Source organism: Emydura macquarii, unplaced genomic scaffold (assembly GCF_026122565.2).
Source record: "Emydura macquarii macquarii isolate MOO-44397 ecotype Brisbane River unplaced genomic scaffold, CSIRO-AGI_Emac_v2 contig_295, whole genome shotgun sequence".
Taxonomy (NCBI): Eukaryota; Metazoa; Chordata; order Testudines; family Chelidae; genus Emydura; species Emydura macquarii.
In genome coordinates, this window is record NW_027130432.1 from 944,004 (window position 1) to 968,904 (window position 24,901).

A 24,901-nucleotide genomic window follows, 5' to 3' on the forward strand; every position below is an offset into this window, starting at 1 on the left:
GCTCAGTATGCAAATAGGTATGCCTGAAAGGAACATTTCCAAAGTATGTCACCTCCTAGAGACCTGCATAAACTCCAAGACCTTAAGAGCATAATTTTTAGTATAGACACATAGCTCCTTAAATATTAACCATACATACATTAGCAATGATTACGGCAACTTGGGGGCAACTTGATTTCGGTAGAGATCTCACGTCACCATTCAGTGAACTATTATGCATATATCTGACCCAGGGAATCCCTGTAAAACCCCATGCACCCCCTATGTCCTCTGAGAGTTGCCATCAAAGGCTCCCTGGGCCACACCCACCAATTTTTAAATTTTTTTTTTCTGAAACAAAATCTTGTGGAATAATAATTTAGCTCATAGGTCTCAAAAATGTTACTTCCCAAGACTACGCCTGGAATGATTTTTCTCCTATATACAAATCTATCACATAGCTTTTAATCTAAGACAGGGGAGGCACTAGATGAAGGAAATGTTGGTTTCATCTCCTTCTGGCTGCTCCTGGAGAGTCAAACAGCACCGCTTTACACACAATGTTATTCTAGCCTGTAACCCTCAAAGCAACCTTCCATTCATTGAGCCACAGTGAAGTCAAACAGACAGGCGGCTATCCCATTGGGCATCAATCCTGCAAATGCTCGTGCACAATGCTTACATTTCTCCTCATGCTCCATCCCATTGATCTGAATTCTGGGGTACTGAAAAATCTGGGTCCAAATTTTATTTTTTGGCTTGAGCTCATCCCTTTCTCTGGTTGACGAGACACCAGTCCCAGAAAAAGAATGTTTGTTGAATGTTTTTGGGCGATACACAATCCTTTCTCTAACAAAAGACTTGTTCAAGTTGAAACCATGTCCACTGTTCATCCTATATCTAATATTTAGCAAATGATAATGCAGACCACAGAAAAACAGCATAAAACAGTAAAGATATATGTATTAGCTGAGAAGATATTAAATATTTGAGCCAGAGAAAAGATAACTTAGAGGGGAGATCTGACCTTGTCTCCTACCCACTTTATCAACTACTGAGTGCGGTGACAAGCAACGGCTTCTGAACCTCTTGTATATTTGCACATGCAATCCCAGTTACATGCCTTTTGAAAATCAGGTCCCATTAATACTAGCATAAGGGATTGAGGTGCTGTGTGTGTTAACCTTGTATGCTCCAATCTTGGTTTATAGCATAATAAGCTTTTTATCCTCCTCACCCCCCCCCCCCCATTAAAAAGGTTTTCAAATGTCATGCTAATTAAAACACTGACCATGCCTGCAACAATGTGACACTGTGGAAATCTTTATTCTTGTTGAATCCCCATCCGCAAGGGAGACCGGGAGCGGACCGCACACTCCAGCACTGTTTTTTGTAAGTCAAAAGTCAAAAGTTTTGGATTCTATGAAGCTTTCAATTAATAATTTACTTATTTTATGAATTTGAGGCCAACCCGGCAAAGTCTCATGCTTAAACAGTCCTACAGAATTCACTGAATCTTATTGTTGTGTTAGCAATTACTTACCAAAATAAAAACATAAGATACCCCCCTTTCAAGGCCAGAAAGGACCATTGTGATCATCTTGTCTGATCTCCTGCACAACACAGGCCACACACCTTTCCAAAAATAATTCCTAGAGCAGATCTTTTAGAAAAACATCCATCCTTGATTTAAAATTTATCAGTGCTGGAGAATCTGCCAGGCTTCCTAGTAAATAATTCCAGTGGTTAATTACCGTCACTGTTAACAATTTACATTTTACTTCCAGTCTGAATTTGTTTAGCTTCAAATTCCAGCCATTGGATCATGGTATACTGTTCTCTGTGAGGACTTCAGAGCCTGATATCAAATATTTGTTTCCCATGTTGATATGTATACATTTTAATCTGGTCACCCATTAACCTTCTATTTGTTAAGCAAAATAAGTTGAGCTTATTGAGTTTATCATTGTAAAACAAGATTTCTAACCCTTTAGTCATTCTTGTGGCTCTTCTCTAAACCGTCTCCAATTTTTAACATCTGTCCTGAACACGTAACACTGGATAAAGCCACTGCTATGGTATATGGTGCACTATTATAAAAAGATGATGGCTGGGAAGCAGAAACATGCAACTAACAGATTCTTTTTTTGTAACTCTAGTGTAATAAAACCTTCCGGAATCCTTTAGATTTTAAATTAAGTATTTTATGCTCCAGTTTTACAATGTTCAGCAACAAACAAATGAAGGGATGTTCTTGGTCAATTAATAATTAGCCCAATTAAGAGTTAGTCAACCTATCCAATATGTATTTGCATTCTATACTATACTACATATGAACTATCTCTCTTGTGCAAATCCCTCCTAAAAACGCCTTTCTTCCAATAAGTCTTTCAGTGAAGCTAGCAAAGAAAGAAATTTAAAGACTAATTCACCATTTTGAACTTGTTCTTTACTTGGTCATCTATTGTACTGTGTACCTGTCTGTCCAAATTAGAGTGTAAGCCCTGTGAGGCAGGATCCTAGCGGTCTTCAGCTATTGCACAGAGCCAAGCACATTGCAGGCACTAGTAATAATCATACCATTAAACCTAAAGCACATCCATTTTTAGAATGCTTTTTTCATGTCTCCTGCTACTGTAGCATACTTAAGTTGGAACAGATTGTAAGTACTGGCACCATATACATTTTGAATGAAACTTCATGTCTGATGGGATTGTTCAGTGATCTCAACCCAGTTTCCAGTGGAAATTTAACAAAAAAAAAAAGTCTCTCACAATCTGGTTCAATTGTCAGTCTCCAAAAGAATAGTGGTCCTGCATATCTGTACAGAGATGGACTGTTAGAGCTGTATCTGAAAATCTGCACAACACTCTTCTGAGATATGTTGAGGTCTATTACCGTCTCATTTTCGTAGGAGCTCAAATTCACATTCCACCCAGGTATTTTAATTGTTGTTTTTTTCAAATTATTTTGATTTGTGTACAAATCTTTATAAAACCAGGAGCATTCACAGATTATTCAAATAATCCCATTGCAAGTAAAGTCTTTCCTAAAGCAATCATGTTTTTAGCACCCCCATTTTATGAAATCCCCTGAAATGAAACCATGTCCCACAAACACCTCAGTCTACTCATTTTTTGTTTCTCGTTCTTTGTGTTCTCATACTTGAGACACAAATAATAATGGATGATGACAAACAAGACACAGTGTTGAAAGAGCAGATATTAATTACAAGTGCCAGTCATTTTTTAAAAAATCAAGTCAATGAATTCCAAAATATCCTGCTGATACCACAAACCATTTCCCGCTCATTATCCTTCATAATTAAGAAATTGTTATGAGTTAGTGTCCTGCATGCACAGCCCTATTGACCTGATGGTTGGATTAAATCAATAGAGTTGCACAGATGTAGTTGGGAAGAACTAGGTCCATGTTCCACTGAAGTCATTGAAATTGTATGAGCATAAATGAGGGCAGATTTTGGCCCCCAATGCCTAAATTGTCATGATCAATCAGAAAACAGATTCCCACTCTGTCACTTCACAATACATTAACTATTTATTATTCTTCATCGAGGGTTGGATTTCATAACTAACTTGAATGTCATTGGCCAGGTATAAACGAGTGCAGATTTTGTCTCTTAAATTATATACTCCTCAGTACAGAGACCTAATCCTACACCTATTTGAAAACTTCCTAGGATGTTTTTGGCACTATACCATTTATTATTATGCCTAATACTGAGAGGAAAGCCTGAACACACACATGCATTATGTAAGAAATTAACAGGAAAGCCTGGAGCCCTTCTCCTTAACAACAAAAGGAACAGGAATAGTAAAATAAAACCAACCTCCACTAGGATTTCAACCAGACTCCCTTTCTTCCAGGGTACAACGCCTTTGAGAATGAAATCCACTACTTTCGAATTTTTGAATGTCTCTCCTACAAATGTAATGACTTCATGCATAGTATCAACCATTTTCTCTATCTTTTCCAGCCTCTCCCTATGCTTCCAGGCATCTTGCTGTGTAGCTCTCATCAGCTTCAACATTTCTGAGCACACGCATTGGGTCTCACACAGGTGAATGCTGTCCCCAGGTTTTAGGCCTCTTTTCGTTGCATCAATCTGAGCAGCGGATGCATGAGATGCTGTTAGTGTGCCTATGTTCTTTCCTATGTCAGCAATGCCTCGGTTCACCGTTTGTAGCTTGCCATTCAGGTCTTCTTGGAAACTCAATAATTTGTCTACCTTTTCATTCAAAAGATTCAATTTTTTGTCCATCATGCTTAAGTTATTCCCTCTTGTAGGCTGCAACCTAGCCACTGCATTTCCAGGCCTCTCTGCATGCTCCAAGTTAGTGTTACCCTCAGACATTCTGCCCCGCCAAGGGAGTCAGTATGATTTGGTTGGCTCCTCGTAAGTGTGTAAATTAGTGAGGGTGAGTCTCTGAAAGTTCATCTTTCTTAGTCACTTCCTTACCCTACAACCAAGAATAAATTCTTTGGCTTATTAGAGATGCTAGGAGCGTGTCATTGGTCAGCCATTGTGTGAAAAGATTTCATTTTTGTGTTATCTTTTCCTCTACTGTGTGCTTTCAATGATGGAGTTAACTTGGCAACAGACTGTTTTTTCTTGGGCCCCCTTGACGTCACAAAACCATTTAAAATTCTTTCTTGAGAGGCTGTTGATAGGCAAGCATCTTAACAATTGATGATGCTCATAGCAGACATCTCCAGGGAAAAAGTAAGGATTTCATGCTAAGCTTTGTTTTCTGCTGTTGAAAAATACCCCTTAAAATGTTTCTCTTTTGCCACAGCAGAGAAGTATAAAAGTGAATTTAGATTTGTTGTGCTAAGTCTTGGAAGATTTCAGCCTGGTACTACTTGTGTATAACACCCAGCACAGAGGCATGTTGTGCTCTTTAGGTTGGCTGGCACTTGAACTTAAAAATAGAGCAAAATGACAATGATCTGAAATACGTATCTGGCACCAGCACGTCTCTTGTCAACTGAAACGTCTAAAATTAAATTCTTTCTACAGTGCCATGAAAGTGCACAGTGTAAAATATCTACTGTGAGGCATGTCACAATTGCTTTCATAATTGGCAGCAAAATAATTAGTCTGGAGTCCTTTATAAAGCATTTGTTGTTGATACACTTTTGTTTCTGAAGTGCATTAGTGCTGATACCACAAAAAACATTGTTTTTTTGGAGAGAAGAGAAACCTCTGTTTTGGTTCATAGATAGCCCTCACCATAGTATTTCTGAGCACCTTACAAATAATGAGTTTATCCTCACAGCAACCCTATGAGAAATGGAACCACAGTTATTCCAGCGTCACAGATGAGGAACTGAGGCACAGAGAGCTTAAGCAACTTGTCTAAGGTTACAAAGTCTGTGGGAGAAATCATGAACCAAACCCAGATCTCCTCAATCTCAGTCTAGTGTATCAGAGTGACCTTTCCTCTCTACATACACTGTGAGCCAAAGAAGTTCTGGTATTTTATACCAGTCAATGTTTGGGCCTGACCCCAAGAATGATAGAGCATCATCATTCCCAGTGAAGTCAGTGGGCCATCAAGTGCTTAGCACCACTTCAGATCTGACTTTGGAGGGGGGAGGTAATATTTTAGGTACATTTAATTTTTCATGAGAGCTAGTTCTGGAAACTAATGGCCTCTAGTTACCTACAAGAAAGATACAGCTGGGGCAATAGCAAAAGCAGCAGCCTCAACAACATGCCACAACCTTTGCTCTAGAGGGATCACCTATACAAGTGAGAAAGTATACTTGTCTCCATGCCCATTATTCCTTTGGTCTGTCTGCTAAGGCTCCAAGTAATTCCATTTGATGTAGAGGGTTTGTGATGTCCACTAGGACCTGGTCACAGAGGTCACTAACTTGTTTCACCAAAGACAGCAAACAGCCCTCACATAATGATTCTCTGCCAGCCACCCTGGGCTGGATTGAACACTGCAATAAGACTTTGTGTAAAATCCTGCCCCTTTGAAGTCTATGGGAGTTTTACCATTGACTTCAGCAGATCCAGAATTTTACCCTTTGCTTCCACTTCTGAATAAATCACTCCCCCTCACATTGCTTTTTCACTGTGATCTGGGATTATATGGAATAAGGCAGTAGTTTAGTTTGTAGTGGAGATTTCCCCCAAATCACGTGAGCACAGTTTGACAAATGTCTCAGTGATGACATCATGGGACACTTAGTATCAGAAAAGCACTAAAGGGCAGCTGTGCTGCCCATAGAGGCTTGCACATCACAGTACTTGCCTCAACCCTGTCTGTACAGGTAGTGATGACAAAGCCTCATTGTAAACGTTAACCTACAACTTAAAATAAATTGAATATTTATTGAAATAATTTATTGAATAATTTATTGAAATAATTGAAGTGAAATACTGCAGAGGAAGCTGGAAGTCTAGCCAATGTGCTACATTTTTCTATGATGAATGAGGTAGATTCTCGTGCCACCTACTTGCCAATCAAGGTCACACTTCAAATAAATTTTAGATATTTATGAAGAGATAGTTTCTTCTCCTAAAATGGGTCAAGTGAGTTTCTCAGAGTCATAAAAATGGACGTTTAAAATGATGCACGATAAAGCACTGTTACCTCACAGACTGGGATCTGCTATTAGTGTGCTCAGGAATTGACACGACTCTCGTTCAATAATGACAGAAAGGCTTTAATTACTATACTTATAAACATATAAAATGAGCCCCCAAACCAAAAGTCCAGTATATTTTAGCTGCATAAGCAATTATCCTCACCAATGCAGGCAAGAGGCGGTGATGGTTTCTTAGAAGCTTCCCCTGAGAGCCTGGATCCGTGGTCTCAGAAGGCAGCTGGGCAAGATGGTAGTTCTTCAGTTTCTTGTCAAGAGTGATTCCTCTTCTCTTGAAGCTTGCCTGCTTGCTTATTTCCATTGCTTCTCTTTTATATTCTTCAATCCAATGTTTTTCAAAGCATTTTGCTAATTTACATGAGTAATCACAGGAATTCCAGAAAACAATACAAGAGGGAGAGACCCATGTGCTTTAATTAGTGAAAAGGTGCTAGCCACCTAGATTTGTTCTTTAGCTTCAGTGTTCCACCCTTCAAACAAAGGGGTATTGGGGTTGTTGTGATTAAATTGAGCAACACCTGGGATGGTATCCAGCCATTAGCTTTGATCACAAGGTATTTTGAGAGGTCTGGAGCCGTGGAGGTCTAGCACGCCCTGCATTTAACACATTGCTGTTTACTGTATAGATGAGTTACTCCCAGAGGATAAATTCATTAGGGAAAATGGTCCAGACAGAGAGGCAATTAATAAACAGTTACCTTAATGAAATAACAGACATACTTTGAGAATAGAAAGACAGCATGGGTGTGTTGCAATGAGAAACAATCACCTCTTTTCAAAAGGGACTCCAGCCACCATTTCACATATTCTGCAATATGCACTTATTAATTTGGTAGTTTAATTTTATAAGTAGGCCCATCTTAGCTGAAATTTCACAGTCTACAAGCACCCATAAATTCTTATTATATGATTGTTTCTAACAGTCAGTTTAGTGATATGCAAGAATTTTATTCTACAGGGAAAAAAAATCAGAAATAGGATTTACGGGTATATATTCCATTAGTGCCTGCTTAATTCCCAATGCCATTAACTGAAGTTATGAAACAAAATAGTTTGCAATTCCACTTGTTAGTGTAATTATGCTGATCAAGAAGTAGGGCTTCTGAAAATCAAAGCACAAATAATAAATTAATCACCACACTTAAATGCTTTTATATTGATTTGTGTGTCTTTAATTTTTTTTTTTTTTAAATGAACCAAGGACCAGAAACAGAGCATAATGATTAATGAATGAAGTTGTTCTGTTCACAGGTCCAAGAAAAAAGCAATTAAACCCAATACCATACTCCCAGAAGACACATTTCCACTGTAACTAGATAAAAACCATACAGAAGAGAGAAAAGCTTCCTTTTTTGTATACACAAGGGGTTGCTATAGTTCTCCTAACTGAGGTGACCTTCAAGTTAACCATGGATTGGGTAGTATGATTTACCTCCAGTCTGCAGTAAATACATCCTGTGGTTCAGAAAGTTATGTAGGTTCCAAAACACTTATTGAATAATTAAAAGGACGGGGAATAATATAAATGATAATATAAAATGCTATTTCAGTAATCTAATCATTTATTAATTCAGTAAAACAGATAGTCCTAACTTTAGTTAAACACACATGAGATTGTGAACATAAACTCTTATTCAGCTCAGGAACTTCACTCAAGTGTTAAAACTTTAGTTAAACACACATGAGATTTTGAACATAAACTCTTATTCAGCTCAGGAACTTCACTCAAGTGTTAAATAAATACATTTATGTAGTACCAAATTTTCAGCAAAATACATTTCCAGATTAAATTCTATCAAACATACAAACAATAGTTTTTACCGGGGATTCTTTTTACAAAAATCTAACTTTGCACTATTATGGAAAAAGAAAATAAAAGGGCACTAAAGAGTTCAGAGTGCCTTTGTTTTGATATATTTAAATCAGACAGTTAGCAACAAATACTTGAAAATGAGGTCTAGGTGCAAACAAGCACATGTTGTGCACAAATACACATAACTACCATGACTGCATTATCACAGTAATTGTGGCACACAGTTGTGAAAACATGTAAATACAAATGTAGGTGCACAGTTGCATGCATGTGTGTCTGGATGTGTGGTTCCACCCAATCAAAGATGTGACCCTTATTAAACTTAACTGAATGTTGCACAAACAACATTCTTTGGTTTGGCATGGCAAACTAAGCACCTATATTAGTAAAGCCGCATCTTCATTCATGAATGGTTATTGCTATGTTTATCGGGAAATAGCTGCTTACACGGAGTAAATGGAAGGTAATTTTCAATTACAATTTATGATCACTTATGAAGGGCAATACGTATCAGGAAATTTAAAAAGCACAAAGTTAAAGTAGTATGATCCTGTGAGCCCTGGAATGGGGGGCAGCATTTCTAATGCTCTAGCAATAGCTGAGGCAGACTGTGGAGCCTATTCCAGCTCCCACTTTGTATAAGGCCAATGGAAGTGGCTCTATGCTGTCCCCCTTTCAGGCTGGGGAGGGAGATGCATGCCCATCATACTCAGCACTACAGGGGATTCTGGGCTGTAGAATATAGGCTGGTAAATTAGATGACCCCCTAGGGCTACTTACAATGGAGGTTGGAGGAGCCACTGGCTGCCAGCAGAGGCAGAATCCAGACAGCTCAAACATGGCAAAAAGTGACATTTGTCCTCCTCTCTCTGGGCTGTGCCTTCATGCAACACAGCATAGATCTGTCCCATTATACTAACCAGAAAGCTTAAACCTTTTTGGGGTGCCAGAAAGCAGCACAGTACAGGGGGTGTCTTGCGACATGTAACATGCACTCCCTGCCAATGTGGTCTCATGCACAGAAGTGTGAAAACATGGTCACAGTCTTGTCCCACCCAAACCTGCCCTTTTAGCTACCAATAATGCTACTTAGCTCCCATCCTGTGTGCACCCATGTGCAGCCAGCCAAATTATGGTCTCCTGCTGATTGGGGAGCTGGGGAGCATGGGGGCAAAAGCATAATGTGTCCCGGAATTTCTAGCCTATAGTGAGAAGTTTCAAGCTACAGTCATGCCAGAGCTATTCAATTCAGTTGAGTCAATCACTGTATATGCAGTAGATCCAGTAGGTAACAGTATATCCAGCTCTGGGAGTTATTTTTTAAAAAACTATATACACAAACTGAATTAAAAGTTTATGAAAAAGAAAATTAATTGGACCAATGGATTTGGCTGGTTATTTTGTCTTTGGAAGGATAATTTGTTCAGACACTAGTAGGAATCCTTTGTTCATTTCAATTTGAATTACAATAGTACATACTTTTTATTCAGGAATTTGATTCAGTGCTGAATTTTGCAGGTTTCTTGAGTTAAACAAGGAAGGCAGTCACTCCCACTTAGTCAAAAACCCTTCAACACATTTTTTAAAATAAAATTAAATCACTGGACTTTATATTGTAAAGTATTATATGTCAATCTTTGGATAACATAGAATAGTGCAATTAGGATCAAAGACTGTTATAGTTAATTAAAAACTCACTTTGCCATTTGGAGGGTCTATTGCTAATAGAAATAATACTTTTCACTTACATATTACCATTTTGCAGAGTAGTCTATTGCCCTCCCTCCATTAAAATCTGAACTGAAAAAAACCTTTACAGTACTTTCTAAAGACTTCCAAGCCAAAAAACGTTTCTTAGTAGTGGCTGACAGGTAGAACTGGAATGCTGGAGAGCCAGATTTAAAAAAAACCTTGAAGTCTGAAGATACCAGTGATATGCCTATTCTCTAGGAGGAAAATCAGAACTTATGCCATTTTGGCTTTGGCCATACACTAACTAACCCTCCCAACAGGGAATGAGAGGGGTCAGATGGACAGAGGAAGATTTCAGCCCCAACAGAGACCAACAAGCAGCCATCAGATTATTTTAACTTTCATTCAGTACTGACATGGGCTGGATTTAAATCAACAGCTTAGCAATAAAAGGATTTTTATGACATTACCAATCATCAGAGGCTTCCTGGTACAATACACTTAACTCTTTTGTAATGCATTTATACATAAGATGAAGTATGACTTACTCTACTTATATCTTTTTAATCCATGTGGAACACAAGTCCTTCACCACCACTTTCCATCTTTGGTGTCTCCTGCTGCAGTCTTGGCTTCTTCCTCTGTTATTTTAATAACTTTCCGTTCTATTTCTGTTGTGCATTGCCATGTTGTCCTTACTCTACCTCATCTCCTCTTGCCCTTGGGATTCCAGTACAGTGCCTGTCTTGTCATATCATTAGGGTCTTTCCTCCACATGTGTCCTAGCCATCTCCATTTTTGTTACATAATTTCCTGTCCTACCAGTTTGTTTCCTCCTCCAAAGCTCTTAATTTGTTTTAGTTTTTTTTCTGATCAGCTGTCATTGAGGATTTGTCTAAGGCAGCTGTTTATAAAAACTTGGAGTTTAGGTAAAAAGATCTCGATAAGTCACCAAATTTCAGTGCCTTATAGTAAGACAGACTTTACAGTGATGTTAAATATTTGAAGTTTGGTTCAGAGGGCAAGGTTTCTGTTTCTCCAGATTGACTTTAGTGTTGCAAAGGCATGTCTGGCTTTTGTTATTCGGTAAAATATCCTTCAACATAATTCACAGATCTAATTTATTTGAATAAATTAGGAAATCTTAAGATTCCCTAGAGTAGACATCCTTGATATGTTCTTTCTTACATTAACTTTTTTTTTAAACCTTTGAAAACCATCTTGCAAACTCAGCAGTTGATCTAGTAACTTACAAAACACCCTCTGGCCATTGTTATTCCTTTCCAAACTAATGAACCTGAAGTGTAATGCTATTAGGTGCTGGTCTGGATAGGTACATATATGATCTCAGAATCATTAACAGTATTTTAAAAGAAATGTACATTTGGGAGCAGCTGAAAGTTCAGATTACCTTAATAGATGAATTATGATGTCTCAATTACATGAAAATCAACAGGAGGTCATCAGATATTTCTAGATAACACTGTTTAGCATTTTTCATGCATGACTGAAAAAAGATATTCTGATGCTTTCCTCTAGGTTACTTTGTCTCTCACAGGGCAGACCAACCAACAGAACACCTGTTGCTAGTTCATATTCACTGACTTTGCCCTAGAGCTTGTTCTCACACAGGAGTCCGATATCAACAACAAGCCAGAGGATTAATGTATCTTTCATTTTCACCCTTTTCATTTTTTTTCCAGACAGCTGCACTAATATTTACTGAAAAATTTCAAGACAGCATGTAATGTTCTTCTTCGGTTGGCTACATTTATGTTCCCCTATGTTTTCACATTCCAATTACATCTTCATTCAAGTAGCTCTCCTCTGAAAAGTGAATGTAAAAATGGCATTGGTGGGTTCTGGCATTTATTATTTTTCACTGACTCCATATCAGATGTGGTCAGTTTACAGTTTATATAAAAAAGCTACCTAATTTAACTGCCAGCCATGCACATTTAGTCTGGGATTTGGGAGGTAAACTGGGTTCTTTTCTTTCTCACTACTAACAGAAGTTCTGCTGGCTAAACTAAGACCTCTGCCACTCCTGTGAAGACCTGTTGTGCCTTTGTGAGTTTGCACAGGTGTAACTGATTGAATCCATTAAAGAGTGCTGCTGGTGATGCAAAAGAAGGAATATGATACAGCTCATTCCATTAGTTATGTAGGCTCAGCAATAAGTCCAACAAGAGTAAAAAGCAGTGAAAGCTAATGCTGGTCACTAAAGATCTTTCTATATACACACAGAGCAAGTCTGTTGATAAGAAGGTGGTCATTTCTAGATGGTCACTTTTCAGATATCTGGGTATTGCACTCAAATATCCGGGTTTTGCTCCAAAGCCCATGGAAGTCAATGCAAAGACTCTCACAGACTTCAGTGGGCTTTGGATCAGATCCTTGAGAAAGGTCTCCCAATTGCCAGCAACAAATTCACTACTTGAATGGCTAGAAGTCACTAGCTTTTTATTGCATTTGGTGTTATGCTTTATTAACTTCTAATCTGGAGAAAACAATAAGGTATTTGCATTTCATCTCATATGCACATTTAAATTCAGAAATTTTAAAATCAAGCTCTTTCAAATGTTTGAATTGTTGCTGCTCTAAGCAAGTTTTCTAGCAAGTGACATGGATCTTCTTCTTATGTGGCATCTCCATTACTGAATGTTTGCAACCACAGTAGACCATTCTGTACAGTCTTCTGTTAATCTTTTTGTGGATGAATAGTTCTTTTGAACCACCCAGGATCCAAGAACCAACCATCAAAGATCTTTTTCCTGCCTCACATTCTTCTGCCATTAACTTTCCCTCTCAGTGCCCATAAACATGTACTGCCCTTGAACCCCTGAAAATGTACCCTACAAATCAAATCTTTCTTTTCATAAGTTCTCGTCTAACATTTGCTGAGTTCTAGTCATCTCCATTATTGGAGATAATATGGATCATTTAAAACGCTTTGAACCAACTAAATTTTTACAACCCTCAACAGTGTCTTGGTACAGTTAGCAAAATCATTGCAAAAAACATGCAGCAAATGTTATAACTTTCTAATGTTTGCCAAACTTATCTGGCTTTATCTGTACCAAGACAGCTGTTGACACATTATTGTGGGAATATACCATCTCCATGATGATTCTTCTTAATCATCCATTTGTTTTTTCAGCAAAGGTAGAAGGAATTGCTACAGCACCACCAGATCCTCTTCCATCATCAATAGTTACGGAGAAATCTCTATGACCAATTTGGTTCACAACTTAATGTAAGTTTATTTTTCAGAAATGTCCATGCATTCTGTGTACATAACTTGAGAAATACAGGACCAGATTTTCAGATATAATGAACACCAACCATTCCAACTGACTTCCAAATCAGACTTGATGCATGTCTTAAGCTGGACACCAAAAATGGAAGCTCCCAAAATTAGTGCCCAGTTTTGAAAATGTAATTCTTAATTCACGGTGTGAACTCCAATACCACACCACTTCCAGGCCAGACTACACACCACATTAGGTTAAAAACATGCTCAAATATCACCCATAAAATGGTTGGGATATTCAGATGGTTATTTCTCATAATTGGACTAGACTTGGGAGTGCCTGTACATGGTTCTGGAAAAGTTTACCAATAGATTCATTGGAATATAGAGATTAATTCCAAACCACATCATAACTTGAGCAAACTCGTATCAAATTGTCTCTTCCTCACATTTCCATCAGGCACACAGCAGTATCATTTTGTGTTAATAGCTTTTTTTATTTTAACATGAGACTTTGATAAAGACATGCATGAGTTTTACACTTCTCACTAATAACCAGAATATATACTACTGATATTGCAAAGAAAGTGTCTTTTACTTGTCATCTCTTCTGTAATGAAATCTTTGTGTTTTGTGGCAAGTTCATTTGCTGATTTAGATCTCCATGACATTTCGATCAGACAGGAGTACAGGAATACTTTATCAGTTGGGGCTTAGTCTCCATAGTGCATGATGAATAACAAGCAGTGCTGTAAAGAGGATTAGGAATAAGAGTCTACCCTGGTCTACCCTGACACTGGCAGTCAACAGGAGATACACAAGCTCCGTAATGTATATCTACTCTGCTCGGAGAAATGCAAGCTGTTGTATGTGTCTAGCTTGCGTATCTCCTGTCGACTTACTTAGGATGCCATACCGTGGCATCTCTACTGCACTGCATCGATGGGAGGCGCCCTCTGGTTGACGCAGCCTTATTCCTTTTGGGGGTGGATTATTGGTATCAACCAGAGAGCACTTTCAGGATCGATTGAGCGGGTCTACACAGCTCGCTCAATCGATCCTGCTGCATCAATCCCTGCAGCCCCAGCAGTCTAGACATACATAACACTGGTGGATTTTGCAAGCTTCTCTACAGCAAAGAGAAAAAAAACCTTAGGCCAGTGGCCACCAGTGACAAATGTTAAAAAGCCTGCCACTGTATCTTCTTTGAAATCTAAAATGCTACATCCATCACTAGAAATCAGAAAAAGTTCTGGAGTTAATTTCACAATCATTTTAGGCAAGTAAAAACAAAGAAAAAAATCATAGAAAATATAATAAAGGATGTCATCTTTGGAGTGGCTTAAAAAAAATCAAACACACACAGGCCTCCAAGCCTTCCTATAGCAGCCACAAGAAGGCAATGCTATGGTGTTGCTTATTAAAGCAGATGCTCTAAAAACCTTTGGCTGTGAATTTGAACATCTTTGAATTAGAGTCCCACTGATGTGCATCAGAGTATCTTAATCTTTTCTTTATTCCCTTTTGAAGTTACTGTCCCACTGAGGTTAAACAATAAATATTATCAGTCAAAACAGAAAACCCTTCCCTACCCCAGATCTTAGTAGTAGTGCAGTTCTTTACATTTTCAAAACACTCTATATGCACTAATCACATCTCACAACCTTTGAGACCAGATAGCATTAACATCCCTGTTTTTACAGATAGAGAAGTAGGCACAGAAGGGATATAGAACATCATTATCAGAGCTAGAATTAGAACTCATGAATTCCAGGTTCCTAGCTACTACTCAACCCACCAGACGATGTTGTCATAACACAACTTCTAATATATTCCTGAGTACTTGTTTTAGTTTATTTTAAGTGAGTTAAGCAAGTGTAGTCTCATTAGCGTCATGCGGGGAGGAACTTATATGATGCCTATCTACATATGTAATCCAGAACCACATTGGCTTATTTCACCATCATGCTGCATTGCAACCACATGCTACCACTCAGTGTGGGTGGAGTTGACATTACTGCTTTCTGTGACGCTTCTATTGCTACCTGCATAGAAGTTGGAGGAAGGAGCACAAGGTACAGAAGGGAAAAGTCTGGAAAATCAATCTATACATACATGGCATAAACGCTAGCTGCAGCTGCAGCATCTCTGTAAACAGTTCTCTAGAGCCAGTTTAGTTTTAGAAACATGGAGTTATTACCCAGAACATGGTAAATGAAACAAGGTGGGAGGGATCAGTCTAGCAAGCACCACAGCAAGGGAGAGTGTACAAATTAACAGGCAAACATATCAGCACCTAGAAAGAGCCAACAGACAGTATGGAAGGACTAGGACCATCAGGAACGCTGGATTTCCAAATAAAAAACTTGCACAAGAATGAAAGCAGTGAAAACAAGAACTGAATCTGTATCCAGACATGGTCGTTAGAGGGACATTATAGTTTACAGGAGAGATTATTGAGACAAACAGATCTAACCCTAGGGAAATGCCTCCAAATAGCAAGGGCAGCTATACCATCCAGGGAAAGGCTCAAAACAATAACAGCCAGGAGTGAAGAACAAGAATAGAGTCAAGTTCAGGAAGCAGAACTGAGAATGCAGGTATCATAGTCTAGTGCATGTATTGTGGAAAGCAACATGAAAGGTATAAAGAAAAATGCCAGCAATGGTATAAGGAGTGTAGGAACCTGAACCACTTTAAAGTGCTGCATCTATCTCAGGAAGGAAAAAGAAGCAGTACATGTATTGATAAAGTATATAGATACGTCCAGTTAAGAGGAGGATATCTGCAGTGTGACTCTAGCAGATCCAAAGACTCTCAGTGTAAACACACTGCAGAAGGCAGCCAGTCATTCAATGGCCACATTTGCAACTCTGCTATTGGATCAATGACCAATTCGATTCCAGCTGAGTTGTGTGGTCAGCCACAGTATAATCCAAGAAACACTGATAGACTAGAGAAATGTACAAAATGCTGGTGATAGAAAATAAAACCATTTTGAGGCCAGCTGGCAAATGCAGGCTAACGATAAGAAACCCATGAAACAAGAGCTATGATCATTCTGAGTTTATAGTAGTTGACACACAGAAGTAATACTCACTGCTGGCAGCAAGGCAATTCAAGCAATGGATTTGATCACAATACAACAACTGGTGGATCCACTGAAGAAGAATTTGGCAAGCCTGCAAAGAAGAGGTATCATAGATAGAGCCTACCAACATGCCACAGTACCTTTGTATCTCTAATGGGAGCCTCTAGGCAACCCAACAAAGAACCAAATAGGATGGGGTGCTACTGGCTGTACAACAATTCATATTCCTTGGTTGGCCAGTTTACAAATGCCACAGGAGGTATCTCCTACTACTGGGTAAGGGATGAGCTGTGAGTGCAAGATGGGATTTTGTTTGAAGCAAAGGCCCCAGGACCTACCTTATGGGTGGGCAATGTGAGAGCCCCCCAAGGCGCTGTGGTAAGGGGGACACCGTGTTCAAGAAGCAAAATGTGGGCAGGGCCTGGGGTGTGAGGCCACAGAAAGGAGCTAATGGTAATCAGGGAGAAAAGGCAGCAGGGCCCAGGGGATGATGGGGAGCCCAGGGAGGCAGCTAGGGCTGCCAACAGTCCCTTATCACAAGGGACATCCTTTATTTTTTTTTCATCTCTGTACAACAAGATCGGGAGTTGCTGAGTGCTGCAAAAAGCAGCAAGAAATAACTCTGATGAATTTGAGTACTGCTTCTTCTTCTTAATAAATAAATAATGATACTATTGGGAGGAGGGGTGGGCTGGGAGTGCTAAGAAAACAGTCCCTTATTTTCAAAATATGTTGGCAATCCTAGGGGTCGGGGGGCAGGGAGCTAAGGGAGGCAGCAAGGGCCAAGTGCGATGGGGGGGAGCCTAGGGAAGCGGCAGAGGCTGGGGGAAGCCCAGGGAGGCAGCAGGTGCTAAGGGGAATGGGGGGAATGGATGGGGAGGCAGCAAGGCCAAGGGGCAATGGGGAGAGGGGAGAGCCCAGGGAGGCAACGGGGGCCAGAGGTGATGGAGGAGGGGAGAGCCCAGGGAAGCAGCAGGGGCCAGGGGTATTGCGGCAGGGCAGCCTGAGGAGGCAGCAGGGACCAAGGACAATGTGGGGTGGGTGGGGAGTCAGGAAGGCAGCAGGGACACCAAAATACAAGTTTGCCCAAACTGTCATTTTCCCTAAAGCCTTTCCCTGAGAGGCCCAGTATGACACCACCCAACAGAACAAAGGCAGCAATATGGTGGAAGCAAGTCCCTCATCAACAGTTATGTTACAAACAAGAAGTGGGAGATATTCCTTCAAATATGCCGGTCTTCAACCCTATGAGGCCTAACAGGCTGGTGGTAATGGCCACACTCCAGGGTTGGGCTATGCACTGGTAACCTCTGGCCCCAGCAAGTCAATGAACACTGGCAAAAGAGACAACAACAAAAATTGTTCAATGGGATATTGCAGCAACTGACCATGGAACTTGGAGAGAACAGCACAAGTTGAAGGAGGGAAGAGTTTGGAGCAGGCACAAGGAAGCCAGTCACTGTGCACATGGCTCAAACACTAGCTGTGGAGGCAACATCTCTGTAAATAGTTCTATTAATAAAGAGCCAGTTTAGTTTTTAGAAACCTGGAGTCCTCATGTTATTACCTTGCAGGCAGTACCTAAAAACATTTCCCACTGTATATCTATATGCAATAACATGAATTTGCAGGAGCTTTGTAAACACACTCGGATCACATGTGGAGTTGTCTGGTGCTGTAAATCCTATCATAATACATTGTACACAACAGTCATCTGAGCTGTCCACTTATTTGAACAGCAGCCTGACAGATCACAACATACTAAGCCAGAAAGAGACAGACAGTCTCTTGACAAGTGGATACAAACAGGAAGCTTGATCCCACACCCCTGAAGTCAATTGAAAAACCTTCACTGGCTTCAAAGTGTGCAGGACCAGACCCAAAGTTACAAGTTACCATGTATCATTACCAGAAATCTGGTTAGCCTTAATATCAAGTCTATGGGTCAAATTCTACCTTCAGGCCAGTTCTCATTCACTTTAATAAGACGTGTGCATAGATCTAAGGGCATTGTGTATTTCCATTTAGGTTTGATGCATGGTAATGATGAAGTCTATTAACCTTCCCTCATATGCCAAGATCACTTTATAGCATCTCATGAATTCAGATGTGAAAAAACCTTAAATGGATGAATATAGGGGACAGTATGACTTTAGGTTACCAGTGGACCTGAATGATGTAGCCAAAGGCTTACACAGACAAGAATTCATTCTTGGTTCAGTTTAGGACTCATAAAAGCCAGTAATGACAATACCTAACACTTATATAGCACTTTTCATCTACAGCACGCAAATAATTTTACAACAGATGTCTGTATTATTATCCCAGTTTTACAGATGGGGAAACTAAGGCACAGAGGGGTAAAGTGACTTGCTCAAAGTCACCCAGCAGGCCAGTGCCACCGGTAGGGGTAGAATACAGGTCTCTTGAGTTCCAGTCTAGTGCTCTAGCCACTACACAACTGCCTCTAAGCAACAAAAGCTCAAGCCATAAAAGCCCCTGGGGAGCACATAACTGGCAGCTCTGGAATTTAATTTTTACTCAGTACAACCCGAAGTGCAATTTCTTTCAACACATAAACACCTAGATTATATCAGCCCTCATAAACATATTTTGCATTTACATATTAACTTCAGAAACATAAAAATTAATTCCTCAGAAATCTGGCTTAATTTAATTGCATTCTTTTTGACAGAAGTCATTTTAAAATCACCTCATGCTACATTTCATGTTGAACGTAATGTCATTGTATTTTACTGAGAGAGAAATTAAAACGAACTAAAAATTATCTCTAATTTTACCATAGGCAACTTAAAGATAGCATTAGTCATTCCTCATGAAAAAGCAGTTGGGTGGTATATATCATTAAAATAAAGGGCCAAATTCAGCTTTCAGTTACACTGGTGTAACTCTGCTGGCCCTTTAGCGATCAAGAGCATTCAATCTCCTTGGTCATTCTTTGATTATTGATGTTTCACAATATCTCTGGCTACATTAAAAGCACTACATTATTTACTGTGCACAGTGGATTCTCTTAAAATCTTGGGGTGAAAAATTGACTCCATTGCCATCAATGGAAGTTTTGCCATTGACTTCAAAAGGCCCAGGATTTGACCTTTTATATTAACTATTATTTATGCTATTTGCAATATTTCCCATACTTAGATTAGGGTATTATCTCAAATGTCATGGCACCTTCTTAAATACTTAAATGAGATAAATGCAAATTTCTTTAAAATGCCTTTTGTAGGAAGCTATTTGGGCAAAATAAATGGATTACTTCTTCCAAACGGTCTGAAAGAATGTCCAAAACAATTCTAGGTTCTGTTAGATTCCCATGTAAATAGTACGTCCTGCAATTTAAAAAAAAAAATTCCCTTAAAAAAATGTGTGTATATAGATGGTTGTGTTTGTTTTGTTTTGTTTTTTGTTTTAAACTTCCATTCTGATATTGATACGGATATTTTCACCAGGGAGAAACTGACCAACTATGCAGGGAGATTGGATAGAGTCAGATTCACTAAGTGCAGTCAAATGTGTAAGTTTAAAAAAAAAAAAAAACCCTGCAAACACAGAGTAAAATATTGTTTCTCCACTTCCTTCCTTCCACTATAACAATTTAAGTGTTACTTATAACTATGTAAGTTATAGCTACTACTGAGGGGCAGCAAGGTCCAATGGCGACCTTACTGAACTGAGAGTCAAGAAACCTGAGTTCTACCCCCACCTCTTCCACCAACCTGCTGTATGAGCCTGGGAAGTCATTTCACACCTCTGTGCATGTTTCTCCTCCCACCCTTGATCTGCCTTGTCTATATAGATTGTAAGCTATTTGGGGCAGGAGCTCTCTCTGACTATAGCATTTGTACTGCATCTAACACAATGAGGCTCTGACCTCAGTTAGAGCCTTAGGTATAGCCACAGTGTAAGTAATAATAGGAAGTACACATTTTGCAGACATTAAGTATGCAATGTTCAAGTTAACTATGTCCCTTTAACAGCATGCCAAATAAGCAGACACAATTTGGCTGCTTGTAAAATTGACCCAAGAAGAGCCTGAATGTACTCTTATTTAAGTCAACGGTAAAATCCTTCTTTGACTTCAGCTGAAGTAGGGTGCCAGGTCCATTCATTGTTACTGACAAGATTGTGTCAATTTAGAAGTATTTAGCTAATACTTAGAAAAAAAATACTGTTGTGATGCCTACCAAGTCTTTGATTAATTTATCTTTTTCCTCACAGTGATTATGTCAGGCTCTTGTAATTTTCTGCAAAAGTATTTAGTTTTTTATGAGCAACTTCTTTATTCTAAAATCTCAGACAGTTATGACACCCCATTCTAAAGCAAATAGCTGTAATAATGCAAACAAGTCACATCCATGGAATTTCAGGGTTGCTCAGCATATTAATCTATACCTTTGTTACATAGAAGCTTGCAAAATATGTTTATTTCCTCACCTCAGACACTATTCCCATTGACTTCAATGAGAGTTTTGCATAAGAAAGGACTGCAGTATTTGCAAGACAGTGTCACACCTACACAGTACATTACAAGAACACAGAAAACAGTCCCTGTGGTGACTAATGTTACTTCAGAACTAGAACTAAAAAATTTTTTAAGTCTCTTACCGTGAATCTTTTTATGTAATCAGACACACAAAATCCTCCCATGCTTAAACGAAGGTCTCTGTGCAGTGAAGATTCCTGATATAAAGTTCCCATTTTTTTTAGCTTGTATGGCAGTCACCCAGGTAGCCCGAAGGCTTTAACTGAATTAAGCAAAGCCTAGTTGGATCTTACTAGAATTCTGCATGTGCGATAAACTAAGCATTTCATCTTATCTGGCACTATAGCAGGCATTTCAATCATTTCACTTCCTTATCTGTAGTACTAGGTTCTATCTGAATCCTTGCAGCTCATTTCCTGAATCACCGATAAGAACTACTGTAAGCAATGGAAACAAACTCAGCAGAAGATGATGGTCAAATCACTTGAAGTCAATCAAGAGTCCTCTCTGTATATTTTTGTCAGTATTATTTGGCTCTCTTATTTTTGCCAATTTAACTTTTTGTTCTTATATTTAAGAAGTGCAATTTTGGTTTCAGCTATCATTCACTAGTTTCATTCCCATGTTCAGTGACAGATACTAATGAGATATTCACTTCAATATGATTGTATCAGTACATGTGAATATTTTGCTCTCAGACTTCAGAAGGCAAGTGTCATAAGCATTGAGGAGATAAGGGTAAATGGTCAGCCTCCATGTATGCACTTGCAGAATTCCTCACACAGGTACACGCACCTACATATATGGTTTCAATAGGGTAACATCTGTGCTCAGACAAGTATTAATTTGTACCTGCAAAATCTCTTGTGGACAAAGGGTTTTATGGGTGCAAATTAACACACAGGTGTTGAACTATTTCAAGTGCATTGTACACACAAAGCATGGCCATGTGTGTGTCAAGCAATTTTGTGCAAACACAGCGGTGGCCTGTAAAGACTCGTTTAAACATTTCCCCCTAAAACTGAAAAGTACATTTAAGCCAATATGCATACAAACTGAGCCCAAATGTAATGCTTCTTCTCCAGTATTTGGCCCCCAGTAAACAACTGCCCCTTTATTTTGTCTTAGTAAGAATTTAATAAGATTTTAGAGAAGTTCTTTGGAGCAGGGGCATCTCTTTCCCTGTTTTTGGGCAGTACCCAGCACGATGATCATGATGGAACCTATGGACATTACTATCATATAAATGATGAAATAAGACCACCACCACATTTTCATATAAAGAAAAAAGGACGTTGGAAGACCTGAGGAGAAAAGTAAGTTCCGCAGAAGTAATGACTGAAATCTACTTGCAGTTCTCTTATGTGCTGTGGCTTCATTTGTCTCTTGTTAATGCAACAAATGATAGTGACTAATAGTTCTAGCCCTTTACAAGCGATTAGTTCTGCTTTGATGAGTGCATCCACTGACTAAAAAGGTGTGTTTTATTGTGGGATAACTAACAAGCATTAGCTGTCCTGCAGTCAAAACATAGTGGAGACGAAGTACGGTACTTTTTACACAGGGTAAAGCAGGTGAGGTCAATCACAGGTGGTGGATATCACCTAGCTATCTAATGGCAAAATCTACAAGTTCTTTGTCTCTACTTAGGATTTTCCAGTGAGGTAACTATTGTGCATTAGTTGTCTCACTGTATAAAAAACCACATTTGTGTCAGTGAAGACAAACCCAAAGAACTAATGGATGAGGGAACAATTGTCATGTGGCTAAAACCAGGGGATGGACTGGCCCAGGATGCTTGATATGCTGAAAAAAATCACTGTCTTGCAAATGGTCTGTATTCTGACCTTGCTAGCTACAACTGTGCTCAGCCACAATTTTTAATTGTGCTGAGGTATGTCAGAATACAGGCTATTTTAACGTTCAGATGAAGGGGACAGAGGAGACCTGCAAATGTAGGAATCTGCTTAGAGCTTCAGATGCTGCAGTATCAGCTCTTGGGGTGGGAGCATATCTACTGTGCAGTATTTACAGTATAACATCTTGGTTTGTGATCCATATAGCCTACTCCTGACTAAATCACACACCCTAAAAGTCAGGAAATATGGGCTGTTTTACTAGATCTGTCAGACTTCCTGTGTGACTCTGTACTTAATCTCTGTGCCTCGTTTTTCTCATCTGTAAAACTGGATTATTAATACCTTCCTATCTCACTGGATTGTTTACAAAGCTTTTGGAGATCCTAGGATTTAGTATCTATTATTATATATTATTGTTATTACTATTATTAAAGGTGGCACTAAACTAAAATCTCAGAACCAAAGCACCCCCAAATTTCAGGAGCTTCAAAACCCAAACCAATACCCAGGTGCATATTTTGCAGTCTGGGCAAAATCCAGTCTTTAGTCCTCTGCTCTATAGACAGGAGCATTAGCCACCAAGAAAGGGGCTCTGAAGCTCTTCTGCCTGGACAGAGCAGGATAGCAGAGGCCTAGGGAGCTGCATTCCTTACATCTGCTCAAATGAGGATTGACACTTCCCCACCCCCAATGTCTGCTGCCCGACAACACTGTGCACTCAGGAGCCAAGGAGTGGAATACGGCCCCAACGTAGGTCTGAGGGAAGTGATTGTAGATTGTGACTCTCGCAACCTTAAAGGTGTCTAGTGCAGGTTTGATATGGGGTCCAGTTTCCTGACAGAATTGGAAGTGGATTTAGGAGAAGGCATCCCCTAAAGAAATTGGGGGGAAAGGAGTTGGGGCTCCTAATGTCTGGTACAGTGAAGAGACAAAACTGTTTTCCAGCCCCTTAAACCCTCATATTAGGAGAGGGCAGTTGGATCCCAGAAATGGGAACTAGCTGTGGAGAGGTAGGGGGAAGGGAGGGAGAGGGGTGATGGCAGACCTCTACCAAGTAGAAATGACTAAGGAAAGAATAATGACCTGCACTGTATGAGTTATGTTGGGTAGTTCCCAGAGGAGTTAAGTTAATAAAGTTGCCTCATAGTTAAACTACATCCCTTGAATTTTGTGTTTCTTCCCATATGTCTGGGACAAATGCATCATGCTTTATTCTTGCATAGGTGCAGCGTGGAGGAAAGAGAAAAAGCTCCATGCATCCACACAAGATAGGACAAGGTTTTTATTCGTACAAGGCAGGGTGTGTTTTATAGCATCACAAATGATACACAGTGAAAATTAAAATGCATTAATTTTGAGATGGTACAAACAATTGCATTGTTATTCTGTATTTTACAAAGAGATTATATTACTTAATGTGGCACCAAAAGCATGTGAAGCATCTAAGAGTCAAGCCAACTGGGCAAGCTTGCACAACAAAGAGAATCCGTTAGGAAATTTGGCAGAGAGACTGGAACAAGCAATGTTCAGCCTGCAACCTTCCATTAGCAGATCTAAATACAGAAGAGTAGCGTAAAATGACACCTTACTGCAGTATTTTTATTAATAATTAAGAATATAATTATGATGAACAGATCCGCCAGCTTTTCTATTCTCTGCTTATTAACATTTGTAAATACTGAACATGAAGCTTACTTTTTACCTTCTATTTGGCTCCTGGGTTCAGTCTCTGGACTGTTGGATACTTTACACAAGGATGCTAAAAGCAACTAACACCACAACAAGAGTGGTGATATAACAATGGCATTCAGTTTGCAGCAGAAGAAAATCAAATTACCCAGTTTTGCCAAACAAACAACACTTTCCTTTTAATACACTATGTTAGATCAGCAAATAGGATGACAGACACAGGGTCAAATTTTCCTTTCAGTTACACCTATATAAATCCAGAGTAACTTGCCTGGATTTACATCAGTGTAAATGAGAGCAGAATTTAGTCCTCAGCATTGAAATGTAGATACTGAAAAAGTTAATTATAAAAAACCCCTACTTTACATGTATTGTT

The 24,901-nt window shown here is 39.3% G+C and overlaps 1 protein-coding gene across 2 annotated transcripts in view; it reads right to left on the reverse strand.

Annotated features, from left to right (window-relative positions):
- Window positions 1–21,211, reverse strand: part of MYLK3 (myosin light chain kinase 3) — a 51,348-nt gene extending 30,137 nt beyond the window's left edge. Inside the window, exon 1 of one of the 2 annotated variants that reach the window (XM_067550397.1) lies at window positions 21,100–21,211. In XM_067550397.1, the coding sequence (XP_067406498.1) occupies window positions 21,100–21,192 (93 nt within the window). In that variant the 5' untranslated portion in view covers window positions 21,193–21,211. Of the gene's footprint in view, window positions 1–3,829; window positions 4,502–21,099 lie in introns of those variants that run through there. The other variant, XM_067550406.1, reaches the window with a different exon arrangement.
- Between the last annotated feature and the right edge of the window lie 3,690 nt (window positions 21,212–24,901).